The following is a 21086-nucleotide window of genomic DNA, read 5'->3' as shown; positions in this document are numbered from 1 at the left end:
GGTTTCTTTAAAAATTCTAAGATATAACTATGGATCATTAGGTCACATATTAATAACCATAATAAATTTAAATTTCATAGTCCAAAATATTAAAGCATAAATAATTTAATTCAAATTGAGAACAGAACATAGATAGATATATTTTTAACCAATTTTATCACTTCATTACAAAAATATATATGAATATACCATCGCACTCACATGGTATATTTTGTGAGTGGGACATGGCTGCATTTTTTGGAGTTCATCAAGTCGGCACAATCATGTGAGAAAATTTTCCAATAGTACAGAGTTTTTTAATAGAGGTTGGAAGTATATACATTTTTGCCAAGAAGATTAATATCATATTTTAAATGCCCTCCTGATTGGACCATTTTGTTTCGCCACAGACAATCGCTTAAATTGAGAAACTCACTTGATTGTTTATGTCATTGTTCATGTCTCGAACAACCTTATTTGGAGTTTTATGTTTGTCATTATTTTTCTTTATCAAATATATCTATGATCTAATATGAATGAAGTTTTGATGTTATGATTTTTAGTTAAAGTTGCTAATTTGTCCATTAGTTTAACAATGTCTAGTTTTCCATTGCATGAATGAAGATTTGATGTTATGATTTCTTAATTAAGGTTACTAATTTGTCCGTTAGTTTAGCAATGTCTAGCTTTCCATTTCATAATATTTGTTTAGTCTCTTCTAATTTTAATTGTCGTGCGCGACGTAGACTCTTTTTTTCTGTTAATTTAACAAATGTGGTGCGGGCTATCAAACTTTCAAGTTAAAAAACGATAATAGGTGTCTTATCCCTAAATTAGGTTATGGTTATCACAATTTTAACATTAGACACAACGTTAGATTTTTTTTTTTTATAATGTCACAAATATGATAGTGTTGATTGAAATCTATGAAGAGACTAATGTCTAACTATTTAATGACTTTTGAAAAAAAAAATGCATTTTGTAAAATTACTAATTTAGAGTTTGTTTGTTATAATTAAAAAAAAATTTACAAACACCTTTGAAATAATTACTAATTTATTGTGAATTTGTTATAGTTATTAAGTGGTGGTAGGTTAACTACTAGTAATTTTGAACCTCGAATCTTTTAAGGAAGAAACATATGTGTTAAGTGTTGATTTGTTGCTCATGCTAGTATAGTTTACATAGTAATTAATTACTCATAAAGAAATTTGTAGAAATTAAAAGATATATGAAACGTACCCTTAATTACATTCATGCTCATGCTGGTATAGTTTACATAGTTATTGGAATTTTCTTTAGTTTTATTTCTTTGCCCTAAATGGAAATCAATTAAATTCATTCAAAGAAATGATGGAGTGAAATATTTCTCCTAAATATGGAGTTTAGAAAAACCGATGAATTTATTAAAATCCTAGCAAAACATTAGACATAGTGATAATTGATTTTTCCTTTTCCAAATCAAGAGAAACTTCTATTAATAATTTGATTGAAAAAATATTAAGCGCATTTCGTTTTTATTTTTTAATTTTTAATTTAAAAAAATATATTGTTGGATAAACATTTTTGTGGTCTGTTTTTAAAAAACTATTTTAAATTCTTTATCACACTCAAATACTAAAAAAATAATAAAATAAATAGTGGTTAGAAATAGATTTAATTTTTCAAAATAATTTCTTTCCTCGTAAAATAATTTTCTCCCTAAAAAAATTTATTCTCCTAGTCCTCTCTAAAATTTTAATTTCACTTCTATAACATTAATTTTTATTTATCTATTTAAAACATTTATCTCAATATCCTTTTATTTCTCTCTCTTCTATTTTTCACCTTTCTCTTTTGAAAATAAAAATATTTTCTCAAAATTTTATCTCTAAAATTTTATTTTCTTAAAATTTCTTACTCTATTAACATTTTTTTATTTTCTTGATTTATTTTTTCTTCAAAAAAATATATCTCTATAAAACTCCCCCAAGTTTGAGGGGACCGGGATGTAGAATGATTTCCCGCCCCGCCCCTAACCCCGTCCTTGATTTTTTTTTTATTAAATAATTAATATAGATTTTATACTCACTTATTTACTAACTTATGAATTAAAATATTAAATATTTTTAAACTAATTATTTATATTAGTAAATAATATAAATACCAATTTTCATGTAAATTAGATATGATTATTTATATTTACAATTTTTAAAATTTTGTAATTAAAATTAATTACTAAACGAAATTACAAAAATCTTCTCCCCTGTAAGGTGATTCTTCAACCTAAGTCTTATTCCTTAAATTGGAAAATGGAATAACGGGAATTAAAAACTTCCACGAGATCAACGATGAGTATATCTTCCATCTCTTTAACGTCATTTGATCTACTTTACACAGATTTTATCTTTCAAACATATTTATCTCATACACTAACTTAAATTAAAAAATATAAAACATAGAATAAAAATAAGAAACAGATATCAAGTATGTCTTTTACTAAAAAGAAAAAAAAAGAACATGAAACCAAAAATAGAAATGAGGAAAAAGCAAAAACCAAATCAAACGGTCGTAAATGAATACAATTCCACAACTTTGCAAGAGGTCTCAATCACGATAATTTGCCACCCCAAATTTCAACTGCTTTCTATTCCTATCCTATGCTCTTTTCTTTTTCTCTTTTTACTTTTTTATTCTTTAAAAGATAGATAGCTTTTTTTTTTTTTACTGTATTCTTTTTCATCGTGACCAAATTCCAAGGATTGAATTTTAATCTTTATCTTATTTCACAATTAAATCCAAAAAGCTTAAGTTAGTAAAATTGCCATGATAAGTATATCAACCCAATAAATATTTATCAATATAATCATAAAAAAATGACGCTAGAAGAATTTAAAGACAAAATCTGCTCTAATACTATACTAAAGAATAAATAGAGAAAAATATTTATGCATTCCAAATCTAATACCTAAGATACAGGTAAGTTACACATAAAATATCTTAACTAACTAAATAACAATGCTAAAAAAATTAGTTAATTATTGACTATATCTAGTTACTGTTAATTATATATGATATATATGTGGTGGAATTTTTTATATTTTTGACGGAGATATGTGATGGAATTAAGACCATTAAAAATGTATCATTATAGATATCCATGGTATTATTATATATTCAACTCACGGTCACTTTCAGTATTTTTCTTATTGGGCAATATTTTTATAACATTTGGCGGTTTTCTTATTATTTTTTATCTTTTGGCCCTACAAAGAATAGATTGGAAGCCACCTTTATGGACGGATCAATTTGGTGATCAGTGATTGTACAACGGTGAGTCAACTCACTTCCTTAACCGCGTTCCTTGGAAACTCTATATATATATATTATTTAAATTTGTTTAATTAATTAGAAAATAGAATGTGAAAAACGCATATTATTAAACCGCTAAGATGTATGTTAACCAAAAAAATAATAATAAACTGCTAAGATGGAAAAAGGAGGCAATTACTCTTTTGGGTCATCTTAAATTAAGAAAAGTAGACAAAAATATAAATACTTTTCAAAACAATTTCCTAATTTATCTCTTGAAGCTTTTTGAATTGAAAGATCAGGTATAAAAACTTAAAAAGGTAAATCCCTCCCAAAAAAAAATTATAGCTCTAACCTTAATAATGTGCCATTTACAATGTTTCTACAAATACATTATATATTGGAAAAGTTTACCAACTAAATTATGATTTTGAATGAAGAAAGATAATTATACTTCTATCTATTAATCATTACGCTGTTTCATTTAATAAAATCTCATAGGATAGCAATTTTATTTTGAATCATCATAGAATCAGATTGTCTCAAAACAACTTAATTTCCCAACTGAAGACCTACTGAAATCAATGGCTTCATCGAAGAAGTCCTATATCTAATGTGTTGCTCAAAAGTAGAATTTTTTTTTTTTAATTTTATACTTGAAAGGTTATTTTATTATTTGTACATATATTTTTTTGTTTAATTTTAAATTATTTTAAACTACTTTAAAATCTTAGTGAAATTTTTGAAAATATACATTTTTTTAAATTAATTCTTCTAATTTCACTACGATTCTAAAAATGATTTTGATAGTAGAGTATAAACTAAATAAAATGTTAGTAAATAAGCAAAAGTTAAAAACAAAAATATTAGAAAGTTAAAACTAAATAGAGATGGTTGAGATTAAGACACAAAATTACAAAATTTAATATAAAAATCTAAAATGAGAGGCTATAATAAAAACTAAATGGACGGTTGATATAAAGATAAAAATATTATTATATGTATAAAATTAAGAGATACAGAATATATTCGAGTTGGATTAGGTTGACTTAATTTTTTAAAGGTTGAACTCGAGACTCAACTCAATCCAACTCGAGAATTCATCAAACCCAATCCAACTCGAATTATCTTTATTAGATTCGTTGGGTTGTCGGATTTTTTGAACCTCCCTAAAATTTATCCAGAAAATCCATCCCAAATGAGGTGGAGTAATAGGGCGGAATGGTAAAAGATTGGCACCGTTAAATGCTATGTCCTATGATATATTTTTATACAAACAAAATTTTTCTTTTCTTTTCTTTTCTTTTTTTTTTTTTTGAAAAAACATATGAAAAACATCATGTCTTTATGAATTTTTGCATTATTTATGGCATTAAATGTGAGAAGTGAATCATCCCAAAATTATTTATGAGTTTGTCGTCTTGTCACCTATCTCAATTATTCAACCCAACATCCAGACCATTTTTAACTTTAACGAAATCTTCAACTTTATTTTTATTTTAATTAATTCAAATATTTCAAAAGTAAATTTTATTATAAGGTTCAAAACTATTTCAACTCAAAATATTAGATCTCAATCGAGTGAAATTTAAAAGGAGCAAATTTGATAAAATATATATTATTTCATTAGATTTTGGTACAATCAATTCTAATATACATGAATATTGACAATATTGATTTGTTTCAATCAGAAATGAATATATGATAAAAAAAATAAATCATAATCAATATAATTGCGACATTTTCATGTAATATCAAATTGACACCATTGAATTATTGAACTAGGCCCTATTGAAATTGCTTCCAACTTCATTTCTATTATATATATGTCTAAATAACAACTTCATTTCAATTATTTCATTTTTATTCTTAATTAGCTCTAACTTCACTATTACTAGTTTATCTATTTCATATATATCACAAAGCCTCATTTCAGATGGTTATTTTACATGTCCTAAATCTACTTCGTTATAAATTTTAAAAAACAATCAATAAAAAAAGTACAAATAAAATTATGAACGTGTTTTTTTTTCCTTTAGAAAAAATAATACATCATAAATAAAATGGATATTTAAACCTACAATCCTTTCAGAGAAGTAAAAAACCTTAGTCACTCTATTATACTTACGTTGACTACATAAATTAAATTCGATGCTTTTGCATAAATAATGTAAGTAAAAAATGCATTTTTAAATATAGTATAAAGTTTAGCATTAAAAAAAACAATGACAATATCTTAGAAGATAATAAGCGTAAATTAAAAAGAATTAACTCATAATATATTCGAATAGAAATGAAAAGTTGTAATATTTTTTTAAATTATATATTAATTTTATGGTATGATGTGGAAATCTCTAAATAATTTAAATTGAGGCCATGTTTGAATCATATAATTCAAAAAAAAAATAAACATGTCAAATATTTATTTAAAAAGATATATAAAATTGATTACATTCCAAGCATGTATTAAAAATGACAGGGTCCATTCTTTCGATTGTATAGTGGTGCTCGAAAATTTCTTCCTGGTATGCGAGTTCGAACTTGGAAGAATGATACGTGGCCGCTCAAAGTTGACCAGGTGGCAGCCACCCCAACCTGTCTTGGTGGGCCCCACACATGGCAGCTGTTTGGAAACAGTGCGTCTTCATCCCAACATGGCGTATGTCTACGCCACGCGAGAATACCGTACCACCTATTTTTAAATCGCAAAACAAAACTATTAAAGAAACACAGCACTAACCAACCACAATCTATTGTCAAACGTATTGGAAAAAAAAAACACAACTAGAATAAAAGAACATGCACTGATCCCCTTTTTGCTCCTCTTGCTTAATTATTTCTCTAAACATTTGTTTTCTTTATTAAAAAACCCCTAATTAATTAACATCCTAAAAGTACATTGTGTCCACTATTTTAAATTCCTTTTAGAAAATTAGAAGAGATTAAATATAAGTTGGAAAGTTTATAGATTAAACTTATAACTTCACTATTAAGAAAATCAAATGGAGAAAATAAGTATCTAAAATATTAGAGAGAATTAAAAGTATAGAGAAGGGAATATTAGTAAAAAATTAAGGGAAAAAAAAGTGTATTATAGCAGAGTTAACCATAAACATAGATGTGGAAGAAATGAATATAAATTAGTAAACTTATTGTCTTCAATGTGTTGCGTTGTTTTTAATGGTTGGGTACATGATTGTTTTTTTTTTTTTTAACTTAATGATACTATTTGTTTTTTGTAGGTATTAATTTTTGTTATTATTTTCCATTTTTTCTAGTTGAATTTTGGTATTTTATTTATAAGCTTGAATTCCCTTTTTAAGTCTTGGTTCAAGTATTTTTAAATAAATTATAAAGAAAAAGAAGAGTTATATAAGACAAATTTGAAAGAGAGAAAAGTTTGTGAAAATATTAAATTTTTAGTTAGAGAAAAATGAGAGTTATATGTTTGGAACAAAAGAAAGAAAAACAATATATATAATGATGAAAATTATAAAAGGAGAGAAATAATAATAAATATTTTAGAGAGAGAAATTTAAGCACGATGAAAAATAAATTTTTTAGTGAAAAATATGTAAAAAAAAAAAAATCGAAATTTATTATGAAACTAACACCTAAAATTTTAAAGTTTTCCATTTAATTTATTTTGTCTAGAATTTCGGATTTGTAAATAGCTGCGACTTCATTTCATAATGATTTCATTTTTAGTTTTTTTTTTTTCATTAGGTATGTATTTCACATCTTAACACATATGAATTTTTAGCCCTATTAAAAAAACTAAAAATGAAAATTAATTTTTCCGTTTCTTGTTTTAATTTCTAATTTTACAAGAATAGAACTAAGTTAGATAACTATTTCTTGTTTCTTGTTCTCTAAATTTTAAAATTGAAAAAGTACAAGTTTTATATGAAAATTATTTTTTTAAAATCAAATATTCAAATTTTGTATCTTATATTTATTTTTTAATATTTAGTATGCATCTTATAAGTCTAGAATGATAAAATAATATTTTTATTTATGTCGGGGAAAAAATTTCAAAACGGAAAAAAACAAAAAAAATTTGATTTTGTTCGAAAATTTTGGAAACGTTTCTAAAATATCATAGACAAGAAACAAGAATCATTACCAAGCACTTATATTTCCAAAAAAACTAGAATGAGAGAACATTATGAAACAAGCTCTAAAAACTTTTTCTTTTTCTTTTGCAAAACTTGACTTAAGGATCCCACGTTTAGTGAGCTGCTTCTTGAATAATATAACATTATAGTCCAAAAAACTCAAACGATCATCATTAAAAAATAGAACATGGCCAACAGCTACCATATCTTGAGGGATCATGTTAAATATCTAACATTATATAAGACGAGTTTATAATATAAGTGGACAACTCTTTTTTTTATTGTCAAATTGATTTTGATATTAAAGTCCACGAATGTTAACATTTGAAAAAACAATAAAACAAACAAATACACCAATGAAAGGAGTGATTTATAAGCTTCATTTAAAAAAAAAAAGAGAGAAAAAAAAAACTTAAAAGACTAAAAATAAAATGATTATCAAACCCTACCTAACCTATGATATTTTGCCCTTTCCAAATTCCAAAGGAAAAAAAAGTAGGACTTTAGAGACAATGAACAAGAAAAAAGGTAGGTTTAAAAAGATGTGAATATGAAAAGAGACTCATATAGCTAGAAATAGAATAGATGGTGTAAATCAGGAGACACAAATAATTGCAACATGTGGATGTTATAGCTCCATGTACCTACCCCCGCCACCACCATATATTATTCAATCATTTGAACATTAATCATAAAAAATATTTCTCCCTTCATTTTCAAAAAAGAAAAAAAAAATCTCCCTTTGCTTATATTTATAATAAATACCAACACTTTAGCTTCTCCACTTTAATCATAAATACGACAATTATAACATCTAATTTCACACCATAAATTAAAGTAGGTCAAATCTAAATCCGTTGTTTTCCGGATGATTTTAGAATATTACTCCCTTCCTTTTCAAAGAAGATCGTATAAAATTTGAACCTACCACTTAAGACATGAAAATATGGAAATCTTGAGAGGATGACAATTGAATTTTTATTTTAGAAATTTTATGTAATACTCTTTTCATCTCCTATATCATTTAGGCTTGTTCGTGTATCAATAACGTAGTCTCAGATATACATCATTGATATAGTTATAGTATATCACTTATACGAGTTTATTGTTGATAGATTTGTTAACGGTATATATAATATATCATTCGTAGATTGATAGACGTTTCAAGATTATTTTAATTTTTTCAGTGAATAGGTTTTGGGTTGTTTTTTTTTTTCTTTTGCTACTTTTACAAATACTGTATTTTTCTCTGTTTAGAGCTAATTGAATTTGTTTTCTGATATGCAAGGCCTTTAGAAAATTAGAAATATATTACCTACTGAGATTATGTTGACAAAATAAAAATGTTTCTAAAATATGACTGACTAACTATTTATAAAAAGTTATTATTTTAATGATTATAGAAGTATCATGATATGAACTGTAGCAAATTTTTGGAATTCAAGAATTATTGGGTTTTTTTAGTATAAAAAAATAGAAATTCAAATTCATGCATTTTAGTCGGAGATCTATAGTTTAGAGCCGAAAATTTATTTTAGAGATAGGAAATTTGGATTCTTTATTTGTTACTTACAAATAAGTAAATAAAACAAAATAATTCAATTATTGTATGATTGGAAGCAAGATTTTCAAACAATTTTTTTAACAATATAAAATATTGTTAAAATCCAAGTTTTTGGAAAACAGACGCAGGTGCATTATTTTGTTATGTTCATAGATGTTTCCTATCTCAATTGTTTTTCCATTTATATTATTTTAAATTAATATGTAAAATAAATAAATAAAACACCTATCAATCTAAATAGTTCTTAAAGATAAAAACAACTAAAAATAATAAGTTTGAAAGATGACTTTGTACCACGGTTCTTAAAAATAATTTTTAAAATTTCTTTACCTTTTTTGAGAAAAAAATTATTTTTTTAAATATTTTTGAAAGGAAACAAATGATATTAAAATAAAAACCAAAACAGTAAAATATTCTAGTTAAATTACAAATTGAGCTATAATTGTGTGTATTTAGTTTAAAACTTTAAAAAAGCTTCCACTAAAACTTTCTTCGCACTCCTTAAACTTTCAATTTTAATATTAATAAGTTGATATCATTGACACTATTATTAACTCAACAGTTACGTTTTTTAAAACTAAGCTTAAAAACACTACTCTCATCAAAGTATGGGGTGGTTTTTTTTCTTTTTATTATCTACTTTTTAAAAATATTTTCAAATTCTAAGCTAAATTTAAAATCTAAATAAAGTAATTTTTAAAATCTTGTTTTTACGGGCTATAAATTCAAATGTACTCTTAAAAAGGGCGAAAGCATTATTTTTTAAAACACAAAACATAAAAACGAAAAGATTGTCAAATAAAACATAAGGTTGTGTATCTTTCATGCACTTGGTTCAAGTCCTACACCATAACTATAATGCTATATTCTTAGAGGTTTTTTTCTTTTTGAGTTTAAAAGTTACACGAGCGACGGTCAAACCATCGATCTCTATAAGATAATAATATGTGTAGTACCTATTTGGGGTAAAAATCTCACGTGGAGAAGCATAAAGAGAGGTTCAACTTAGAAGGTATCATATTCTAACTCAATCTCTCTATTAAGGTTAGAATCAAAAATGACTTGAACGTCGGAGTGTTTGTTCTCTTGTGCAGGTCTTTCATTGCTAAATGATTTTTCAGCTAGACACTTCAGCTCATTCCTATTTTGACCTCTTGATCAGCTGGTCATGATATCTCACTCAAATTTTTTTTTTCATAAAGAGGATCTATACTCAAATTGACACTATACTCTTGAACTAATAAGTGACAAGCAACAAGAGGCATAATGACGTGGAATAGAACATAGGAGGAAATAGACACCTTTGTAAAAGTTGGAGAAGTGAGTTTAATTATGAGTTTGGGAAGAGTAACAACGAAATCGCGGAAAGATGGAATGGCACCAACAAATCAAATCAAATCAAAGTGTATATGGAGATGGACGACAATAAAGTTAAGCCCACCGGTAACGGTAAGTTTAATTGGTGGGAGGCGGCGGCATTGAAAATGGCCCATTTAGCATCCACTCATAAAGAAATGTAGCACAAAAAATGGCTCCTATTATATTCGACGACATCGTTTTGGGCTTTTCTCATCAAATTTTCAATTTCATTATATTGCTCAGAAATTTCATTCAATTTTATTAATGATATCCAATACATGTGATGTGACTTCAACTACATACTAAATTTGTCATTTATTTCTTATATCAAATTCCGTACGTCTTATTCGATATATTTTTTCTTTAATAAATAGATATTTTTTTCCAATGTATAGATCTATTGACTAGATACAAAATTGAAAGTCTAAAAACTTATTAAACAATTTAAAGTTTAGGTGTGTTTAGTTGATGATTTGAAAATATAAATGTGAAAAGAAGAGATTCTGTATTTTTGGACATGTGTCTGGCAGTAGATTTGAAATTTAAATATCAAATTGTTTCAAATTTAAATATCAAATTGTTTCAGATATTTTGTAACATATTTGTATTGTAGTTACCAACTAAATATAAAATAGTATTAAATTAATTAACATATATGTTATAAAATTTGTAGAATTATTATTTTACAATATTATATAATTTATAATATATTATACTTAACATATTCTAATTAAAAAATAATAATATAATAAAATGAGTTACAATATGAAACAATCTATCTATAAAATTTTTATCGTTTTTAATGTAATTTTGCATTTTAAAGATTAAAATTAAAAATTTGGGAACATTGGAAACATGGAGATGTTTTCAAAATTTTTAGATCTAAGAATCTGAAAGCAATTTTAAAAAATAAATATGCTAAAAAATATTGACTTAATTCATTTATACAGTAAATCTAAAAACAATAAACATAATTGAGATCAATAATTGGATAATATAAATATTGAGAATAAAATAAATATGAAAAAAGACTAAAAAATAAAATTGAAATTAAACCAAATTTGTGTAATAGTCTTTTTATCTCGAGATTCGGCGACATTTGGGGCCCGGCCCATTGTTTAGCGTCTGGTTTAATGGGCCATCTTTAGCACTTTGAACTGGGCTGGGCCTTCTTTATCTTCAGACACGATTGCGGGCATGAGCAAGAATTCTCTATTTTCTCGGTAGATAATACTTTGAGCTGGCCCCGCAATTTTAATCATACTACCCAAAAGGAAAAAGAGAATTTTTAAAACACGGGTAAATCTTATATATAAAAATATATATTTTTTGTAAAAGCGAGCATAGCATATACCTCCAACCAAGATGCTGTGAATAAATAGAAATATAATCCAATTAACCTTTTACATTGTAACATTTATAAAAATATTTTATTTTGATTAAATTATTACGTTTCTTATCTTTTATTGATCTCTTTTTTTTTTTTACTTTAAAATTTAGAAGATATAATTATGCTTAAACCTACAAATTGTGGCTCAATATCCTACAAGCTTAAATTGTATCATCCTATATGTCTCTTTATGAACTTTGGTTAAGCTTAAATTGTATAGTTTTTATGAAGTTTATAAAAGAGAGGAGATAGAGAGAACTTTTGATATTTTTTAAAAATATATAGTCATTCTAAAATGTATCAATAAAGTATGATACTTTTGTAAAAAAGAAAAAAATGTCTCATAAAAAAACATGTTCGATCAAAGTCAAACGCCCCACATAGTCAAACATGTTTCTTGAAGAGACATTTACTACTTTTTTTTTTCTTTTCATAAAAAGCACCGCACTTTTCTAATATGCTTGAGAATAAATATAGGATAATATACTTCCTCACTAATTTGTCGAGATTTTCTATAATTTGTGTGCACCTTAAATTCAGAGTGAGTAAAATCGTTCTCTCTTTTATATGATATGGAAGTTTCCTTTATCACCATTTAGACAATCCTCTTATTCTTACTAGATTAGATAGTGATCAAGATATATAACTAGTAGAAAATATTCTCAGCGTCGCTCAGTCCGAGTGAAATAGCATACACATTCTTAGTTCTGATCCTTTAAACTCTTTATGGGAACTATTTTAGATTGATTCTCACATAATCGAACTGTCTGAAAGGTGGTCAGTGCATGCTGTAAGCTATCTTGATATTCATTTCTATAGTCAAATCCTTCATTCATATCCCGTCTATCTCCTTCATTTTTCATTAGAAATATTTCTCTTTTTTTTTTTAATAAATACATGTAAAACAATAATACTAATGACATAAACTTTGTCCTATGGATGCAAACAAAATTTGTGTTTATGGCCTACACACATGGACAAGAATTCAAACTTGAAAAGTTTAAATTTTTGACGTTGGGGAGAGAGATACTTATCCAGTATCCCACCACTCTTATTTATGCCCCCATTGACAAAAGAGAATAAAATCAAACATAGAAACCAATCCCACACTTTCTTTACTCCCACAGTTTCATTGTCTCTCCCTTGTCCGACAATCCTTTTAAAAAAGTGGGTCAAAACTCCCACCTTTTATAAGCCTTAGACCTTACCCCAACTCTTCACCAATTTCTACTTTCCCATTATAGTCTTCACTCACTTCCAAGTGCTATTCGGCCTCCTAATAGGAGTGAGTTTGAGATCAATTATAGTGAGATAAAAACTACTTTTAACCCAATAAAATTTTACAAAAAAAAAAAAAGTGTTTATGGATGCCGCAACTTTCGTCGGTAGATCTCTATAATCGAGACTCATTATTTGAATTGAGTAACATTGTGATCAGTTGAGTACAACCAGACAATTGAATTTGGACCCTTCCAAGTTTGCTCCTCACTACAACTGCTTGTGCATCTGACGGGACCACTCGAACCGCACAAGGTCCAGATGCAGTAGTTCTTATGGTTTACCCTGAACAAGTAGTTTCAGCAACAGTAGACCCAGCATTTAGAGAGTGATACCACCCTGCAAAGGCAGGGGAAAGCTATAGGCATTAGCAGAAAGGCAAGCAAAGGAGTGCCCCACCCGGTTCACTAGGTTGTTGGCCTACCAAGCACTTGCCCGCAGCTCCACCGCCCGCTTGGCGGGCTCTGCGCTCGTGATAGATGTCCCCACCAGATGGGCCGCAGGGAGACCCATATGAGTCCAACGATTTTCGCTGAATCGTCAAACCCAGGCCAAAAATAGGAGTAAATAAGATAAGGAGTAAGAATTTTTTAGGTGTACAAACAAAGACAGTTGCTACCGAGCTCCACCATAGATAAGCGCCTATCATCTCTACGCGAATTCTGACTTTAACTTTTCGTCTTTGATTAGTATTAGCGAAAGCTCGCTTGACTTAATAATAGTTGTCTTACTCGACTTGCTTACTAGCTGCCTTTCTGACTAATATCATAATTTGACTAGGCAGGATCGAAGAGCTTAATGTGAAACACTCAAGAGCAGAGAAGGGGTTGTGCGCCCTCCGCAGGGATGGAGGGAGGTGACGATGAGATGAGTCGTTTATCATCATGATAGGTGTCAAGTGGAAGTATAGTGATGTATGCAGCTGAGGCAGGATTGCGATGAGCTGGAGCCGCCTCTGCCTCGCACATAATTAAGGGAGCCATTGAAAGGTGACTGAAACACCAGAAACGACGATTACCCGAGCTAATGATAGAGGCAAGAACACTTTCCGGCCCGGCCTTACTATAACCAACCTCACAGATCCCACTCAATCTTTTACACCGATTTATCATACTCTCTCGACTAGGTCATCATAAGAAAATACTGTTAAATCTTTCCGAAGTGAAAGAAGGAGGGAAAGTGCACTACAACTAACAGAACAGCCTCAATCTTTTACACCGATTTATCATACTCTCTCGACCAGGTCATCATAAGAAAATACTGCTAAATCTTTCCGAAGTGAAAGAAGGAGGGAAGACGCGCTACAAATAACAGAACAACCAGCTGAAAAAGGCTGAAGGAAGGGCGCTAACGTGCCCCTGCCATCTTTCTCCAAAGCTTTCGTATGTTCGTCGTTCCTTGTGTGATTTCAAATATGAAGAAGAAGAATGCAGCTAAACCTCCCATGAGAGAAGCTATCGAGAGAGTACCAAATGCTGATGGTGACAAAGGTAACTTCCTTTCGGTGGACGCGGAGCCAACGAGTTCAGTCGAACAGCGTAACGAGACCTGCTAGTGGAGGAAGACCTCCTAAGGATAAGAGACATAGGACTAAAGAGATCTTTTGAGTATAATCCTGCATAATCTTGAATGTTATCAGTTACGCGGCAAGAGACTTTAGGGTTTGTTAGAGGTGCTGAGCCTAACGAATCGAAACCAGAGACGGATCAAGGTTGCTGTCATTGTCTGATTTTTTGTTGTCTGATCACACTCGAGCAGCACCGATAGGGGATTGGCTCCGAGTGTAGAGTGCTCGTTCCTAATGCTTGCCACTGCACCATCTCAATAGACAGAAAAAAATATTTGGTTAAAAAAACATATACAGAAAGAGTGATTTAAAATTTTCTTAAATCACTAAATAATAGATAGACACTTGTTTTCTTAGTAGAAGATTGGACATTTGGTTATTGCTTCGTCTTAAAATTTGTTTTATTGAATAACTTGTTTTTATATAAAATAACATTTTAATGAGTCATTTCAAGTTCACTGTATTGGCGTTGAACTCAAAATTTGTGGGTGGTTTTCTAGAATAAAATTTGTGGGTTTAAATGAAGGTAAGGCGTATAAAAACATATGATCTAATCAATCTAATAAATCAAGTTGAACAGATTTTGTGGTTTAAAAATTTTCTCCAATGGCTTATGGCATAGTGGAGGAAGAAAATAGAGTCAGAGAAAAAAAGAATGTATTTGCAGCGTAGAGATTCCATTTCCAGTATTTTGAGTTTGAGAAATAATTCTCTTTTTCCAAAAATGTCCTCTGAAGTGTAGGCAAATTTGGAAAGAAAATGTTATTTCAAAATTTCAATCATATGAGAATTTATATTTTTTTCAAAAAATAATCCAAAATATTCTTCTTAAACTTTTACTATAAAAACCAGAAAATGTTTGATGGGTGTAGTAGCAGAGTCCTACATAGAATTTCCTGATTATTATTATTTTTGGAGACGTATGTTATTTCCCATTCAAGTGGGTGCGTGGGAGGACTGTTATTCTCACCAAAGGGTACACCAAATAGAGTTCATACAGCCACTTAAAATCGTCCACGTGGTGAAATCACATGACCTGTGTTCTACCGTACCTCACCCATCTAATATTTCTTCCGTCCCATCAACTGAAAGTATTTAAGTCATGCTTAAGTATAAAATAGTTTATTTTAGAAAAATAATAATAATAAAATAGTTTTCAGTTTTAACTTTTAACTCCAAAATTGAGATTTTTGTCCATTTTCAATAAAGTTCAACTTTTCGCCCCTTCTAAAATCTCTTTTTCATGATCCTCTCTTTTTATTTTTGTTCTATTTTTCATTTTTTGAGTAAAATTATCAAAATATCTTCATTATTTAAAAAAGTAAATTTATTTGTAATCTTTATTCCCTCCCACAATTTCATCACAAACCTTACAATAATCAATTACAAACCTAAAAAACCCAACTTTTAAATTTGAAGAATCAATTACGAATGGAAAAAAAATCTAACCCAAATAGTTAATTACAAATTTAATAGGTAAAAAATCAATTTAAAAAAATTGAAATTAAATATTAAGTATTTAATCGTTTAATATGGAAAATCAAATTTGGATAGCACATTCCCAGACCAGATTGCATATCCGGACCGAGATAGTTCTATCCTAAGCCGTGATACACACTATTCTAATTTTTTTAATATTGGGACATTTATTATTGGGTAATCCAAATCTTCTTTTTTTTTCACCATAATTCAATTATTGGAGAATTTATGTGAATTTTGTTTACTTATTGGTTGACTTTTTTTTTGGATTTGGGTGTTCACTCTTGCTAATTGATTCTTAAATTAAAATGTTGATAATATTAGATTCAAATTAAAAAGAATGGAAAGAATTGGTGAGGGTTAAGGTAAGAGATTGGTGGAGAATTTTATTTCAAAAAAATAGGAATATTTTGATAATTTTACCAACACAAAAAATGAAAAATGCTCATAAATTAGAATAGAAGGTATCACAAATTAGATTTTCTGGAGAGGGGTCAAAAATCCAAATAAATTATAGATGGGTCAGACATCTCAATTTCCCATTAAATTAAACCACTAATTTAAATAAATAGCAAAATTAACATATTCTCATAAATAAAGTCAGAGAATTAGTTATAAACCAATTAAAAAATCAGTCAAATAATCTAAATACAAAACCACTCAAATGTAATAAAATCTAGCAACTAAAAGTTTCTGAAATATAGTATATTTGAGATTTTTTTTAAAATTTTATTATTGTTCTTATTACTAACCATTTGATAATGTGTAAAAAAAAATAGCCGAGTTGGATATTTAAATGTCTAAAATAAACATTGGCAGCTACATGAAGATGATTTATGTAAGTTATTTCTTTAATTTGGTGCAATTAAAATTAAGTCAGCTGAAAAAAGAAATAAACAATTATCCATAAAAGTGTCGTTGAATTTAAAAGGGCGAGATAATATTTATTAATAAAGTAATGCTTTGTCCGGTTGTATAGCAACCAGCACCATCATTTGGGCACATGTCCACGTGGGGCAAAACGGTAATTGCGCGAGGCTTACTTATGGGATAAAGAACGGATACATGACACGTGGCAAACTTTTGTGGCGTGATTTTATTTGATTTGATTTGAAATTGGTTTGGCCGTGGCTTTACTTGATTTCGTTGTGGATGCTTAAGTTTAATATTAATTATGAATTATTTTAATTAATATTGAAGTGGGGGGAAATGGAATCGGGTTGGGCCGGTAGCCGGTGAGGAAGGAGGCAAAGGGAAGAAGAGCTTTTTGAAATAGTGGGAAACCGAAGACTGGGTTTGAATGATTTGCAGGTTTAATGGACTGGACTTGTTCCACGATGGCATTTCGACGCTCCCTTTTTCTTCCTTTTCTCTCCAGCTCTCTCTCGCCCGTTTTCTTCTTGGCCAACTCTTGATTCTTGTTGTATGTCACTCAGTTAATTCAAGCGGGTGGAGCAGGGAATCGAGCTAGGATGATTCTTCTGGTACGCCCCTTTTTTTCCTTTTTTTGATTTTTGGGGTTTTTCCAATTGTTTTAGTTGGACTTTGGGTGATCCTGATCTCAATTTCGTCTTGCTCTGAAAGATTATGCTTACATTTTTGGGTCCTCGTCTGAAGTTGCAAGTGTATCATGTATGTGTGATTGTGCCGGTTTTTTGAGCTTTCCCAGTTTCAATTTCGTTTTAGCTGCTCGTGGTTTTGTGGGTGTTTTCGAGAGTATATAATCAATTGGAAAAGTTGGAAGATGGGATGTGTTTGAATTGCGTGTTTCTGATTTCTGAACTCTTTGGGCAAATAGAGAGGTGTGGTGTGATTTGTGAAGTTGATTAGATTTTTATCTGTCCTCCTAATTTCTTGGGATTTGAGTCATTCTTGCACCTTACTTGCTAGGTTATACATGGGAGCTGATGCTTGAACCTGGATTCATATGGAAAATTAACTCTATAGCCTCAGCTCAACCTGGTCGGTTCAGGATGAGGTTATGACTCTGCATTGTTCTATGTTTGCTGTGTAATTTTCATGGACAGACGTTTCAGAAACGTCGTCTCTGAAACGTCATTGAGGTTAATTTAGGATATATTCTATTGAGGTACTATTTCAGCTGTCCTGCCATTAAAACTCTGTTGCCCTAGTATGGACCTAGCTGAAACTGAAAGTGACCAGATTGGGCAGTCTATACAATTCTACAACTGTTTCAAAGTTTCAAGCCTCAGTGAAACAATTTTGGAAACTACACAAGTCGCGAATTTGAAAGATCGGTACGTCTTGGGAGAACGATTGGGTTGGGGGCAATTTGGTGTGATTCGGTCATGTTCTGATAGGCTGACTGGGGAGATGTTAGCTTGCAAGTCCATTGCCAAGGATAAATTGATGACGCTTGATGATGTGCGCAGTGTTAAGCTTGAGATTGAAATAATGTCTCGATTGTCTGGGCATCCAAATGTTGTAAATCTAAAGGCAGTTTATGAGGAGGAAGATTGTGTGCACTTACTAATGGAGTTGTGTGCTGGTGGGGAGCTTTTCCACCAGCTTGAGAAGCATGGCAGGTTCACAGAATCTGATGCTCGGGTAATTTTCAGGCATCTAATTCAAGTGGTCAAGTATTGTCATGAGAACGGTGTGGTTCATAGAGATCTAAAGCCAGAAAACGTTCTATTAGCCACAACCTCCTCCTCATCTCCCATTAAGTTGGCAGATTTTGGTCTTGCAACCTATATCAAACCTGGTAAACTTATTTCCCAAATTTCCTCTCGAACTAGTATTTAACATAAAGTTAAATTAAGAATTCATCCTTTAAAATCTGTTATATGAGCATTTGTTCTTCGGCGACAGGTCAATATTTGCATGGTACTGTTGGGAGTCCATTTTACATAGCCCCTGAAGTCCTTGCAGGAGGCTATAACCAAGCTGCTGACGTGTGGAGTGCTGGAGTTATCCTTTACATTCTTCTCAGTGGGATGCCCCCTTTTTGGGGTAAGACAAAATCAAGAATTTTTGAAGCTGTTAGGGCTGCAGATTTACGTTTTCCTTCTAATATTTGGGATCACGTGTCTTCATCTGCCAAGGACTTGATTACAAGAATGCTTTGCATGGATCCTTCAAAACGGCTGACTGCTAAGGAGGTTCTAGGTAATCCTATGATTGTTTTTGGTCGAATTGCTTTTTGGTTATCCAAGAGTCGAATCTGTAACTTCAAAAATCAATAACTTAGAGAATAGGACCAATAGATTTGTTTCTTGGATGCCTTAGAGACATCTCTAGATGCATTGCCAAACATCACAAAATCCATTGATTGGGCTAGCAGTAAGATCACCTTAGTTTTCTGCGTGGCCTGGGAATTGGTCAATTGCAGATTTCATCATTATTATTGTATATATTTTATCTTTTAATTTCACATTGACAGAACGGTTTGTTTCCTTGGAAGTTGACTACCTGTTGACTTAATGAACTTTTCTGATTATGCAAAATTTTTGGTTCGTAGGTCAATTAATTTAGTGTTTGTTGACTATTAATTAATTAATGCCATCGTTGAGCTTTCCTGTAGATATATGTTAGTCTAGGCATAGTTTAAGCACATTTAATTTGGGAATGAGCTCATGCATTACATGGCAACAAATAGCACTATTGTAAAGGAAACGTACTTATGTTTGTTGTAGCTCACTCATGGATGAAGGATGCTGCCCAAGCATCTCAAGAGAAAGAAAAGTTAGATGCTCGAGATTGCTGGCGGGTGGAAGTGGGCATAACTTCTTTGCCCGTGCCATTTTTTGTTAGAAATCAGGATTTTAGCTTCAGCGATGGAACTCCTGTTATTTGTGAGGACCAAATGGTACAGTCACCTGTATTCACATGCAAATCATCATTCTCTTCTTTCCTTTTGGATAATGGCGGCCCCCCTAGTCCCGTTCCTGGAGGATTTTCTTTCAGCAGTTGTGTTGAATTAGATGCAGCCACCGAGTTTTCATCCCCAATTCCAAAGCTTCCCAGCTTTACCTTCTTCAGTCCATGTTCAGCAGTTGATCAAGGAAACGGTTCGATGAGATTCAAAGTGAATTTGTCACTCTCAGAGGCGCTACATGAAGGTGTGTTTTCCTCACTCCCAGGCCTTTTTCATTTTATTGATTATAGGTTTAGGATGACGGTAGATTACAAAGAATGAAAAAGGAGATGTTGAATAAGAACTCTGAACAAGACAGAAAAAGATAATCCTTTAGATGCCTTCTCCCTCATGTCTGGAAAGGTAGCAATAGGCTCGTTCAAAGCCAACCATTCCATTTGGCTTTCTCGAGGTTCAGGGTTGAGAAAGCTCTGAATATTAGTTAATTGGAGATGATTTCCATCTTCCCATCCTTGATTTCCATCTAAATTGCAGAACCAATCAAGAGAAAGCTCTCTCTTCTGCTGGAACCTTCAAGTCCAGCCAAGCACAGGTTCGGAGAAATGGAGTGGAAAGAAACTCGAAAAGGAGGACCAGGTGGGTCCAGAGGGACCAACATTCCCAGCAAAAGGAATCATACGATCGGACTTGGCGAGCTCGATCAGCTTAACCTCATTGTGACTGAAACAGTCATACGATGGGCATCGTGCACGCACATCCCAACAACCCCATCTCTTAGGCTATCAGTCGTCTGTTAACTTTCAGTTGGTTAACATCGTTTACCAAAACACCAACAAGAGTTGTACAAAGGAATGAGGAAAGCGGTCGGCGATGCCGTTCTCAATTCTTCAGCCTCAGGTGTGAAATCAGTTGTTTTATAGAGTCTGGGCAGCATTTCTTGTTTTATAACTTTGAATGTGGTGGTGCTACTGCCTATTGGGACTCTGATGCTTGTTATATTTGGAATGGAAGTAGTCACTAAGCTAAAAGTGAGGTTTTGCATTGGCTTTGCCCTTATGACAACTCCCCTACCATATTTAACGTAGTTACTGAAATTCAATTACAAGTTGAGAGTGTTGAATTTTGGGGTTCTTTTTTTTTTAATTTAATTTTTTAAAGTAAGAGAGAGAGAGAAAAAAAGAAAAGAAAAGAAAAAAGAAATGAGCTTTTTGTTTCAATGGTTT

At 30.5% G+C, this 21086-nt stretch overlaps 1 protein-coding gene across 1 annotated transcript; it reads left to right on the top strand.

Annotated features, from left to right (window-relative positions):
• The first annotated feature begins 17291 nt into the window (after nucleotides 1-17291).
• On the top strand, nucleotides 17292-20904 carry PEPKR1 (phosphoenolpyruvate carboxylase-related kinase 1). The gene is made up of 5 exons (XM_022303989.2): nucleotides 17292-17509; nucleotides 17916-18750; nucleotides 18858-19154; nucleotides 19682-20107; nucleotides 20398-20904. Exons 2-5 carry the CDS (start codon nucleotides 18159-18161, stop codon nucleotides 20658-20660), a joined length of 1578 nt encoding a protein of 525 aa, XP_022159681.2. The 5' UTR covers nucleotides 17292-17509; nucleotides 17916-18158; the 3' UTR covers nucleotides 20661-20904.
• The last annotated feature ends 182 nt before the right edge of the window (nucleotides 20905-21086 follow it).

This window comes from Momordica charantia, assembly GCF_013281855.1.
Source record: "Momordica charantia cultivar OHB3-1 chromosome 6 unlocalized genomic scaffold, Mcharantia_2.0 BLBB01000006.1, whole genome shotgun sequence".
In the NCBI taxonomy this organism is placed as follows: domain Eukaryota; kingdom Viridiplantae; phylum Streptophyta; class Magnoliopsida; order Cucurbitales; family Cucurbitaceae; genus Momordica; species Momordica charantia.
This window is presented reverse-complemented; position numbering and strand designations above follow the sequence as displayed.

Coding starts and splice junctions, on each gene's coding strand:
- PEPKR1 (XM_022303989.2), top strand. CDS start 18,159: ATGGACCTAGCTGAAACTGAAAGTGACCAGATTGGGCAGTCTATACAA. Junction 19,155..19,681: donor GACTGCTAAGGAGGTTCTAG/GTAATCCTATGA, acceptor TGTTTGTTGTAG/CTCACTCATGGATGAAGGAT. Junction 20,108..20,397: donor CTCAGAGGCGCTACATGAAG/GTGTGTTTTCCT, acceptor TCTAAATTGCAG/AACCAATCAAGAGAAAGCTC.